Here is a 12,731-nt window from a genome sequence, read left to right on the forward strand (position 1 = left end):
CTGGGATATTATTCCTCTGTTGCTCTTCCAATGCTTTGCATGTTGACCTAGAAGATGGATTGTCCAAGATAATAGGTACTGTAATTTACTCTTCAGCTGGATTAATTATTTTCTCAGCTACCTGTCAGTTGTGCTTAGCCCTGGTAAATTAATCAAATGGCCATGTTACATAGGCACTTCTCTGCTGTCAGATAGACTTTGCTTAGCTGCTCTCTTCAGGTGCAGATGTGCAGTGAAAAGGTTGGAAAATATCTAATAAGTAAAACCCTTTTGTGGTGTTGTAAAGCAGACTTAAAGCAGCGTGTCTTACACTGTGCCATGGCAAGGGGATAGACAGGAAAGGTGAGCAGGGGAGCTGGGCAGGCTCTGGATACCCTGTGCAGGACACAGGTGGTTGTGGGCTTTTGCAGTAGCATTTGAGCAATACCAGAGCACCTTCTTTACCACACCTCTTGCTGCCTCTAATAGTTGGACTCCAGTACTAAGCAATACTTTGCTGAGAGAGAAAGATATGAAAGAATCCCTTATATTTTCCTAGAGCAATGGACAGAATTAACACTTCATTTTCAGGAACAGGTTTTAATTCTTTGCTTTCTAGAGCCTTTGAATATGTAGACTGTTTTACGGATTTGCTATGCTGAATATACTCAGGCAGTAATGTATGTCTTACATTCACATGATGTGTGGACACACATCTGTTCTTGATGCTTGCTGATTTTATGCAGTCTCTCAGATGCTCTGATTATTTTATTGAAATGGTGAAAGAGGTCCTAATTTCTCAGTTTTTCTCTCTTTTGATTCACAGAAAGTATCTTAGAGCATGGACACCAGTAAGAAGTCAGAACCCCCTTTATCTGTAGAAATGGTACAGCAGAGGGCCAATCCTGACCGCAGTCCATCAGCATCCATCTATGTTCCAGAGCAAGGTGGCTACAAAGAGAAATTTGTGAATGCCGTGGAAGATAAGTACAAATGTGAAAAATGTCACCTCATCTTATGCAATCCTAAACAGACTGAATGTGGACACAGATTCTGTGAAACCTGCATGAATGCCTTGCTGAGGTATGTTGTTTGTTCTGGTAGAGTGTGTTAATACCTTTAAATGTTGTGAACTACTGACATTACTGTGAACATCATTGCAGCTTTAGGAATATGTTGAACCTTCCACTGTTTCTTGCTTGAGTATTTGTTATCTGTGTGCTGGTGCAAACATTTGTGCTGTACTCTGGGTCAGGTAAGACAACTGAGCTTTCTATCAATATTGTTGGAACAATTGTTAAGGTGGTGTAGTCCTGTGTAGCAATGTGTTAGGTAAGAATTTCATTCCTTGTGGAGGCCAAATGGAGTAGCTGTTTTGCAAGACTTCTAACTTGAGTACTGTGGTGTCATATACACACAGTAAATTGTCTGTGTGAGGAAGTGAGCTTGTACACATTCCTTGGGGTGGTGATAGCTAATCTGGCTGTGGACCCAGCCTCAGAGATGGGTGCTGGGACACTTGGATAAATGTGACTGCTTGTGGAGCAGTTTCCCTGTAACCCTTGCTATGTTTGTTATGGGACTTGTGTGTCCTGTGGATTGCAGGAGGGTCAGAAAGGCTGGCATCGCTATTACTGAGATGTTTGAGTGGAGAGGGTAAGTGAATGATATAGATGTAAAATGAATGCTGAGAGGTGCAATCTTTCCCAGTCTAGATAAGAATAAAAGTGCAGTCATTCAGGGAGTATCTTGGTTTTAAGAGGTACCTGTGCATCAATAGATTTCTTTGCCTCTCAACTTTAGTGCATTTCTGCTGGTTGTATTCAGTAGTGTGATTGCAAAACTTTGTGTAATGTTTGGAGACACTTTAATCTCCTGGGGTGCATAAGCAGCAAATAGGTTCATTTATTACTGGAAAAGCAGAAATACAGAAGACGCTTGGCTTGATGAATGTTGCATGCTGGGCTATTGTCAGAGAGAGCATTTGACTTTGGAAGCCTTGGCGATCTGTTTACTTTCTGTGACCACTCTGACTCTAAATGTTGGTTTATATGTCACTTGGAAATACTGTAATCTGATATCTAATACTTGGATATCTAAGCCAAGACTACATGCATCATGGCAAAGGAGTATGGAAGTTACTACAATGCTCAATCTCTGTACTGGGCAAACACAAGGGTCCATAGCTCACTAACACTCTCCTGCAGGTTTTGTGCCTACAGCATTTCAAATTTAAAACAACAACAAAAAATCCCACCAACTTTTATTTTGATACAAAGTGTCAATTGAGGTGTGGGATTTAATAACTGCAGTAATTTCTTATTCAGTACTTATTTTTGGATGGCTCTTATATGGTTAGTAACAGTGACTGCAAAAAACCAAATACCTGCCATGCTTGGATGTGCACAGGTTGACAGAGCAGATCCTTGACAATCTAAGCAGTAACAATTCTGGCATTTCTAGGGTCTGGGCAATTTTCCTTTCCTGCTGTGAGACATGCACATGTGCTTATTACAGTGTAGCTAGAGTATGTGTAATTTTATCTTCCTGACTTTCCAACCAGTCTGTTACTGAAAAGGACATGTGCTTAAGGCCTTTGAGTTATTTCACTATAAATGCTTGTTGAAAACAAATCTTTTATTAAAATAAAATTTACATCTCCCCCCCCCCAGCTTTTTTAAAAAATAAAATAAAAAGCATGCCATAAAATTGAAAATAAAATAGGTTTATGTTGGTCCTGTATTTGGCATAAAATTTTTTCATTCAGTGTTCATATGCTGCTGCATACACAAACACACTAATTATATGCTAGCAACTTCTGTTCCAGGGTTGTTTGAGGACAGGAATTGGGAGTTAGTGGAGATAAAGCAGTAAAGATGTCTGCTCAGTATGCAAGAGTAGTTTGAAAAAGCAAGTTGGATGCTTGAGTGAATTCAGTAAGAGCAAGGAAAGCATGACATTGTATTAAACACTATATGCCCTGATGTAGTTCAGATTCCTTTTTTTTTTCCTGACTTATGAAAAGCATTACAGATACTGAAGCTTCAAGGTACTTAAGATGCTCAGAAATATGGTGAGACACAAAATGGTTGGTTTGAAGAGGAGAAACCAGCAAGATGGTTTGAAATAACCATACAGATTATATAACATAATTGAACTTTTTCAGCCTTTTACATTGATTTGCACTGCTGCTAGCAGCCACAGCTTAGGTAGCCTGTCAGGGAGTTGCTTTATGAAAGAATTCATGCAGCTTTTACCTGGTGCTTTTTGTCTCGGTGCTTTACAAGAGAGATAATTTTGACTGTTCCCATTTTATGTGGGGAAAAACAGCTAAAAAGGAACGAAGCAGCCTGGTCTGGTGGAAGGTGTTCCTCTCCATGGCAGGGGAATGGAACCAGATGAGCTTTGCTCTCTTCCAGCCCAATCCATTCTATGATTCTGAGGGGTTTGCACTACAACACTTGGCAGGTCTGAGCCAGAAACAGCTCTAGAAACTCATGTTTTCTGCACTGCAGTTTCTCTTCACATTCTGCCCTGCTCCTGATTTTGCCTGTTCTCCAGGAGGTCACAAGTTTGGTGATTAGTTCACCAAGACAGATAAAAGGCAGTAGTTCAGATAAAGGAGGCAGCAAGCATCTGTAACAGTTGCTAAAACCAGAACAGACTTGAAGGAGATGGATATAAATACTTTTTTAATGCATAGCTGACTGTCAGAGAGAGTAAATTTTCATTAGGTATAGTTTGAAAAGCAGTAATTGAAGAGACAATGTTTTGCCTGTTTGCACAGATTGAGAAGTGACAACAGTCTTGGATCAGGTGCAGACTGAAAAATACGGAATGAATTTTGCAGACTTGAAAGCCACTGTGCAGTTGTCTGGAGACATTGTGGTGGTCTTACTTCTTTGGGAATGCCAAATATTTCACACTGAAAACTCAAATGTTCAAATTTATTGAAATAATGTTGTATTTTCTCCTTGTAATGAACTATATTCATTTTTAGTGGTTTTAGAATGTACTGAATAATCAAAACTAAGTGCCCAATGAGCTAAAGTAGTTCTTTCTTTTCAGGTCTTCTAGTCCAAAATGTACAGCGTGTCAAGAAAGCATAGTAAAAGATAAGGTATTGTTAAAATTGTTTCTTATTCAAGAGTATTCAACTGTGTGGAGTGCACAAGTTGTGTTGCTGTTATGTGGTAATTATTTCATAAGCCTAATAGTCTGCCTAAAAAGGTAGGTTTGTCAAAAAACCTAAACCATGCATTTTATAGGTGGCTCATTTTTCCTGTTAACCTCATGGTAGAAAACATGTCAGCTTCATCCCAAAAAGCTCAGACAGGTGTCACACCTCGTATTCATAGTTGGGAGCTGCAGCAACACACTGCAGTTGTCCTCCCATCAACAAGAGGATGATAAGAAATACTCCATCTCCTATAGATGCAGGGATGTGACAGGTCTAGGTGAACATTGATTTGGCTCTAGACCAGTGGCTGCTGTTTCACTCATCTCTTTTATAGCGTGGTATTCAGTGAATCCCACTGGGATTAGGACAGTGGGGAGTTACAGTAATGATAATGGAATCATCATTATCAACATGTATAAGTTATTTCAGTGATACCCTCTTCACTGTTTTTCACATCAGAACTTTTATCTGCCTTTGAAACACTGAAGGGAGAAAAACTTCTTGGCTTAGTACATGGTTTATGTGGTTTTATATAATTTGTGCTAGTAGTCTTTCTTGCCTAAATGAGTATTTGTGTTTGAAACCATTTTCAAGAAAAGGTTGATGGATACTTTAATCTTTCCTTGTTTTCATCCAGAATAGTTCTCTGAACAGTGTTCAGCATAATTTGTTTTTGACATGGATGGACTCTTCACAAACTCAGACCAATAGTCATGATGCCTAATTTATTTGTTCTTTCAACTCTGACTTTCTGGCTCTCAAGATACATAAATATGTACATTTATTATGAAACTTCAAGTGTCTTTATAACAGGACAAGAAGGCCAATGTATATTAAATACCTGTTAGACTAACTGTGCAAATCAGTGTTTTTCATGAAACTGGAAACCTCTCTTCCCACAGAGTGCTGAAGTCCTAAATCACAGAAATGCTTCTAGATAGTCTTTGCCAAACTTTAAAAGTCATCTTCTTACCTTGTCTTCAGTCAACAAAACTCTGCATACTAACCCTGTGAATTAACTTTGGAAAAGATACTGCAGCATAGCCAATTGATTATTTAAATGAGACTTGTTGATTCATTAAACTTCCCACATGCTTCTGAAAAGTAAATAGAAATCAGTGACCTGTGTCAGATGAGATCAGATGAGAGAGATTGCAGATTGTTCCCCTCTGATACTGGGGATAGATTCATAGTCACTGTGGGCAGGTGGATCATAATTCTTGGTTAAGTGTTAGCATGCAGAACCATTCTATAATTACAGGAGTGCTGCAGTGTACACAGTATCACAGGAGTCTGTTTATCAGAGAAGCAGTCACAGGTTGGGCTTGGTTCTTAAGGTATTTCTTAGTGGCTATTAAAGCAGATGAAAAACAATTAGAAGTTCATCTCTTTGGTTTTGGGCTTTAAAGTAGCAGGAATGGTTTTCAATTCTTGTCTCTCTCCAGTGCCTGCCCTTCATAATTTGGCTCCTTGAGAGTTCAGTTGTGTTGTCTCTTACGGGATATCTCCCGTAAAAGGTGTAGAACTCAAACCCCAGCCTCTCTATTTGTAACTTCTTCCAGTTCTTTTGTGGAGAAAAAAAAATGCTAAAAGTGCTTATAGACATTAAAACAGAGAGATAGTTAAAGTCTGCTTATTTGTGAAATAAAAAAACCTCCTTCCATCCAAAACCTTAAAAAATACCTGTAATTATGTGTTGCCACTGAAATGGAAGTAGGTATTCCAGCCAACCAATCTAGTAATCCATCTATGAAACACTTCCCCTCCAAACTACTGTGCTTTGAGTCTCTTTTGTCTTATGGTATTGTGCCTAATTCAGCAGCTCCCCAAACAATGGAGAGTTCTAGCTTGTGCAGGCCTAATATTGGCAAGCAAATAGCAGCAAATTTGGTGCTTTCTTGTACCTTTCCCGTTACTGTATTTATAGTAAAACTGAAACAGTAGTAGAGGATCTGTCCAAATACACTTTCATTGAGCTGCTTCACAGTGGAGGGGCCTCAGTGTTGTGCACATTATAGAAAAATAGAGTAGCAGGATTTTATTTCTGGCACATAAAGCTGGAATTGAATGACACTGCTGTAGCTGAATTGCATGGCTTCTACTTTATTTGAACTTGCATATCCTTGAGTGGTTTTCAGTTTCTAAAATAAAGTGATTTTTGATTTTTCAGGTATTTAAAGATAATTGTTGCAGGAGAGAACTACTTGCCCTTCAAATATACTGCAGAAATGAAAACAAGGGCTGTAAGGAACAGCTATCTTTGGGTCAATTACTGGTAAGCTAACCTAAAAGTTACAAGCTTTCTTTTGAGTTAAAGAATGAAGAAAGCTTCTTACGAACTAAAATCGCAGTCAGTTTCTTAACTTGCTCTCACTGGTGGTTAATGTGGTTTATAACTGTTAAAATAGATATAAATTGTTTTGAAGCTCAGCATTTTTATGAACTGTAAGGAATTGTGAAAAATCATGTGGTTGTCTGGCACTAAAGCTTATAAATATAAATGGATGAACCAAATGAGAACTGGAAGGAAAAATAAAATAGTGAAGAATCTTAATGTGTACTTGACAAATGTGAGAAATTTTAATTTCTATTTTGGTGTGTTTTTATTTATCTTAATCCCCTCACGTGGTGTTTGTGTGAAATGGAACCTTTGGGTTCTCCAGAGCTGTGTAAAATAACCTCTAGCTGTTTTGGTGAAGGCATGAGATAAGCAGTAATTCAGTAATTCAGCAGCTGTATGAAATGGCTGCACAGCACTTTGCAGTGAGATGTGTAGATTGTTGCTTTGAGTGAGCAAGCTCACGTACCTAAACAAATTAAAGCAGCATCTATGTGTATGTGGAATAATATACCTTTAAAAACAGTGCTTACCTTTTCTTTAAATAGCCTGTGGAGAATTTTGTGCTGTGTTAGAATGCTTTCAGTGTAGAAGTAGCTCATGTACATCTGTAATACAGTGAAATCAGGTGTCAGGTAAAGGGACTGAACAGTCAGAAGTGTATTCCTGAGTAGATCTGTCAGTGTTTGCTCTTGTGTGATGCAGTTCACAAAATAACTCTCGTTACTTTGGTTTTGAAGTTATTTAATGTTGGATGTCTTCAAAGGGTGGAAGACATGCATAAAACTTAATTGGATTGACTTTTTTTTTTTATTTTTTAATCTTTCAGATGCATTTGAGAACTGATTGTCAGTTTGAAGAACTCCCATGTCCTCGTGCTGATTGCAAAGAAAAAATACTGAGAAAAGATCTGCCAGACCATGTAGAGAAGACCTGCAAATACCGGGAGACAACCTGTAAATACTGTAAAAGCCAAGTCCCAATGATTATGTTGCAGGTGCAGTATTTTCTTTTGTATATACATCAAGATTCCCTACATTAATATAGAATAACACCATGTCTTCTTGTCTTTCTCTGTAACTGCCAAAAGAGCTTTGGTCTCTCAGCCAGAATTAATAGTTCAAAAAAGAAAAAAGGCTGACTTTCAAAACATGTCTTTTTCCTGAAAAAAAAAAAAGCATTGAATAGGAAATATTTTCTTTATTCTGGTGTTCAGATACTGTGTTTAAAAAAGTTCAGATCCACTGCCTGCTATTGACGCTGGAGTTAATTTTGCTGTGCTTTTTAGATTTTTTTCCAATTTAGATAATAAATGCAACCACCACAATAGCAATCAAATATTGTGCAAGAAAAGCATAAGCATTGCAATTGACTGGAAAAATAGCATCTTCTACATAATCCTTCTTGGGTACTGTGTGATCTCTCCTGGGAGGAAGGGAAGAATGTAAAACCAATTGTGTTCTAGGAGAGGAAGACTGTAAAAGCAAATTATACCTTACCATAACCAGCAATGGTACATGACAGGCCAAAGATGAGTTACTGCTGTTCTTGGCATCAGAGAAGCTTCTGATCAAGTCTGATAGGCAGCATATTGAGGGTTAGAATTACAGAGCAGACGTTGAGAAAGTCATGCTTACTTTACACATAAAATTTTAACTTGACTGTTTCACACTGAAAGATATTATGCTAAATCTATCTTGGTATGATTTTAACATTTTTTAAACAAATTCTGTCTACAAATTTTCTTGTAGTTTGATGGTCTTGGATCTCACACCTTCTTGCTATAGTAAGACTGATGAAAATTTTATTCTCATTTGTGTTCTTGTGTGTTGTTTGTTAGGTGAAGTATGACAACAATGAGAAGTGTTCTTTCCTTGGAGACGTTACAAAAAGGCATCTGTAGAAACTTGTCAAGTTCTGGTTTAGATTTGGCTCTCAGTTATTTGAGTGCACACTTGCAGGGGCTGGTAGTTCAATAACTGTGCCTTGCCCAGAATAAGGTGGCTGAGATATGAAAATACACAGAAAAAAATAAGTCTGCCCTTCATTTATTCCTGTACATTCTGATACAGAGGTGAAAGTGTATTTAGGTAGATTATGGATGATGTTCTCCCAGAATTATCATTAGGCTGGAGATTGGCAGGAGGCAAAAAGTGATATTAAAAAACGTGTGGTGTCTTAACAGACAGAATCAATGTGTTTTAAGTATGTTCTGCAGACTGGATTGGCTGATATTTTTGGGGCTTTTTCCTAGATTTTTAAAAGTTCAGTGGTTCTAGAAATGCAGATGAGCTTCTTTGTTGTGGCCTGATTAAAATGTTACTTCGCTATATTTCAGTAATGAGAATGAGAAGATTAATGACACGGTAGTTTTGAATCTTAGGATCACTGAATGGTGTGGCTTGGAAGGGTCCTTAAAGATCATTCTTGTTCCAACCCTTCTGCTGTGGGCAGGGACACCTTCCACTTGACCAGGTTGCTCAAAAGCATATCCAACATGGCCTTGAATTCTTGCGGGGATTAAGCATTCACGATTTCTCTGGAAAATCTGTTCCAGTGCCTTGCCACCCTCACAGTCTAGAACTTCCTAATATCTAATTTAAACCTGCTCTCTATCAGCTTAAAGCCCTTCTTCTCCCCTGTCCCATCTCCACATGCCCATGTAAAAAGTCCCTCTCTGGCTTTCTGTAGGCCCCTTTAGGTACTATAAGGCTTCTTTTGACTTCTCATTTGAATTTTGTCACCCCGTTGACAAAACTGCGTTTTTAGAGGTGAACTCAAGTTCATCTCTGGGTTCTGTAGCCTAGAATTTTCTCTAATGTAATAATGACTGAAGCTGGCCTCAGTGACTTGAACTGAAAATGGAGATAGGGGGAGCAGACTGAGAAAAAAGGTATGCAAATGGAAACAAAAAATTTTACTGGAGAACATGTGGTTCATGTCTTCATAGAATCCCGTGACTGTGGGGTAGGAAATCCCCGTTGTTGGAGGCAGACTCCAACAAGTTAACAATGTCAGTAGAATGCTTTTTAAGATTGCATTTATCTTGCCTGCATGCTCACTCAGTGACTTAGCCTCTTAATGTCTTTTGTTCAAACCATCTAAAAATTCAGGGTTTCTTTTTGTCAAAAACTTACCTTTTCTATCCTCTGCATCCTGACAGATAAAGATGGTGCATTGTTAAAATAGAAATTAGTAGTCTGAAATGCCTCTGGATTTTTCTGTGTATAGTCCACAAAGCTACTTGGAAGTGCTTGTCCTGTAAAGTTGCTACTTAGCAGTAGTGTGACATGGATCTGGAAGTACAGCACTGCTTCTTGCCTGGGCTCCTTCCTGAAACCCTGGCCATAAACCAGACACTGCCAGGGCAACCTGGGCTCTGCCCAGTGCTCTGAAATAAAGCTGAGGACAGCACTGAGGAAGACCCCAGACATTGTTCCTTGCTCCCTGTCACTGCTCTGGAGCCAGACGTGTTCCTAATGTGGCACTGTCTTTCCTGGAAGCTATGTTAATATCCTGCCCTGCCCTCATCTGGGCTGGGAGCCCTGCCTGGGGCATCACCTATGGTGATGTACTGGAGTTGGTGTTTGGCTTTGTGCTCAGCTGGGTGAATTTAGACTTGGAGGGAGAGAGTTCTGCCACTGGGGTTACTCTGGTATATCCTGAAGTCGCTGGAAAGGCTTGCCTTGGCTTCAGTGGGTGGACACTGGGATGTGGAGCAAGGAGGAAAACAGGAGAGAAGTTGCATGTTCCCTTTTTATCATGAACCAAGACTCAGTGTCACGGCCTTTGTCAGATGGTTTGGGTAGGTTAGGGAACAGGGTTAGGGAATTAAATTAGGGAATGAACATTAGAAGGAAGTGTTACTTTTCCAGATTTGTAGTTGATAAATAACAGGAAGTGTGTGGGGCATGAGGCTCCTGTAGTCACATGGTTGTGTGTGATTCTCCCTTCAGCACGGTTCCAGATGTGTTCAGAATGAGAGGCCCAGGTCCAGCTCCTGACTCTGAGCAGGAGTGGTGCTTTGGGACTGCTTGTCAGGAGAGCATCACTGTCACCCTGGCAGGCTGTTCTGAGCAGAGGCACTGCTCCTGGCTGGGGATGGACTGAAGATGGCTCAGGAGCTGTCCCAGCCCTCTGGCTAAGGAGCAGCTGAGGGTTCCCTGGTTCCTGTCACTGGGACTGTGCCACATCCCAAGTGAACGAGTGTGACTGGGGAGTGTGCAGGGTTAGATGGCTCAGGACAGCATCTCATGGCCTGCTTTAAAAGGAGGAGATACACAGTTTCAGAGAGTGGCAGATTTATGCCAGAATTCTGATCAATGCCTTTCACATCTTAGAGATCAGATGTCCTTTACATCTTGGTTTTGTTTCAAAAAATAGACCTGGTTACTGGGCAAAAAGAGCATGCTATTTGCTCTTCCCTTTCTAACAGGCTTATAAATCTAGAGCTTTTTTTCCTTTGCTTTTCTTAAGTACCAGAAATGAAGCAGTGTGTTTCAAGTTGAATGGGACGTGTCACTTGACGAGAAACAGATTTTTCATTTTGTTGAGAAAACTGAGAGGAAATGTAAATTCTGTTATCTTGGGCCTGACTTCTTCCCTCACTGGGTTGCTAGGGTTTGACAGCTATGCTGAGATACCTGTCATCTGAGTTCAAATTAAAATCCCTGCCCAGCATCTTATGTGTAACAGTGAGTCTTAGTATCAGATGCTTGGGAATCAAAATTAGAAAAGAATAGGAAAGTGAATGTCTAAGGGTGGGCAGTGTACATTTCTGCTGAACTTTTCCATGCACTATATACCCTTACTAGAAAGGACATCTACACTGCTTTCTCTTAAAGAGGCACAATTTTGTGAGTGACTGTTGGGGATTAAAACTTGACTTTGACTACTGTTTCATTGTTCAAAGTAAAACCAATAAAATGGTAAGCAAATAGATTTGCTTTGCATGGGAAAACACAAGGAAACCTTGGTTTTGCTTCAGAGTACCAGCACCTGCATCAAAGTATAAACTGATGTTTGAGCAATTGCAGTTCTGTAACTGTGAAATTTGGAATAACATGGAAAAGAATCTTGTGGGATTTTTAATTATTGTAGGATGCTTTTCTTTGCAGGTAAGTCCTCTCTTAATTAAAGAATAAGATCTGATTTATGGTTTGTTTGCTTTTTTCCTCTGTAGAAACATGAAGATACAGACTGCCCATGTGTCATGGTTTCATGTCCTCATAAATGTAGTGTTAAAACACTCATGAGGAGCGAGGTAAGAAGTCATGCCCAGTGTTGTGCTGAAAAATTAAATAATGTCTTTAGTAAGATCTCGCAAGAATTTTGCCAGAAGCCATTTCCTTGTTAAAATGTGAGATCTAAGGAAAAGCTTTTTCTACCACACAGTTAAGTGTGATAACACTCAAATAATTTTAATGATTTCTTGAAAAACTATTTAAAAATAAACAATTTCTTAATTTTGAGTCATTATTACACTTGGCTTGTCCAAGATTAGCGCATGTCCTTCCTGCTTTCGTTTTTACTAGCTCTCCCCCTGCCCTTCCCTCGTTTCAGCACCACAGAGCAGCATCTTGGGGTAGTTAGCTTATATTAAAAGAGAAATACAAAATTAAAATTCAGTGCACATTGACAAGAGTTATTAAAGACTACAAAAATCATATAAATGTGTAATTTCAAGGAAAAATTTAAAATTAAATCTATTACATTTTTTGTGAAAAATAGTAACTGATACTTAGAGAAATGGTGTAAGATTAAGGTTGAGTACAATATTCCATCAGTAGATGCAACAATGCATAAAAGTTATTTCTAATGTATAGAAGTTTCCAGTAATATGTAGATGAAAAAAAATTAAAGCGTGGCTTTGAAGAGATCCATGTTCTTGTACATGAAAAGATAAAAGTAGCATCTGTCAATATTGAGGTACTTAATTTTTCCCTAAAAGTAGAACTTGCCAAGGATAGAGAAGAACTTGCTGAAGCCTTCATCACTCAGTAAGCCTCTTTTAAGGAAAGTGAAGTTTCTGATCTGAGGATGAGCTTTTCTCTTTCCTCTGCTACTTCCCAAGCTGGATTAGTACCATTTTTCAGTTGCATTTGTAAATTATTAATTGTGGCAGAGTGCAGAAGGCACATAAGACTCCTGCCAAAGTTTAATGCAGTCTTTCCATCAAGATAATGAAATACAAAATATATGATAGATACTGTATTTATTAAGAGAAATTGAGCT

General features: G+C 38.9%; 1 protein-coding gene across 17 annotated transcripts in view; it reads left to right on the forward strand.

Moving 5' to 3' along the window:
• The window catches only part of TRAF3 (TNF receptor associated factor 3), a 69,335-nt gene that overhangs the window by 34,281 nt on the left and 22,323 nt on the right, over nucleotides 1–12,731 (forward strand). For all 17 annotated transcript variants that reach the window (XM_015631268.2, XM_015631270.2, XM_015631271.3 and 14 more), the window contains 5 exons: nucleotides 806–1,062; nucleotides 4,048–4,099; nucleotides 6,330–6,434; nucleotides 7,327–7,494; nucleotides 11,680–11,760. In XM_015631268.2, the coding sequence (XP_015486754.1) occupies nucleotides 821–1,062; nucleotides 4,048–4,099; nucleotides 6,330–6,434; nucleotides 7,327–7,494; nucleotides 11,680–11,760 (648 nt within the window). In that variant the 5' untranslated portion in view covers nucleotides 806–820. The remainder of the gene's footprint in view (nucleotides 1–805; nucleotides 1,063–4,047; nucleotides 4,100–6,329; nucleotides 6,435–7,326; nucleotides 7,495–11,679; nucleotides 11,761–12,731) is intronic.

The sequence above is a fragment of the Parus major genome, chromosome 5, assembly GCF_001522545.3.
Source record: "Parus major isolate Abel chromosome 5, Parus_major1.1, whole genome shotgun sequence".
NCBI lineage: Eukaryota > Metazoa > Chordata > Aves > Passeriformes > Paridae > Parus > Parus major.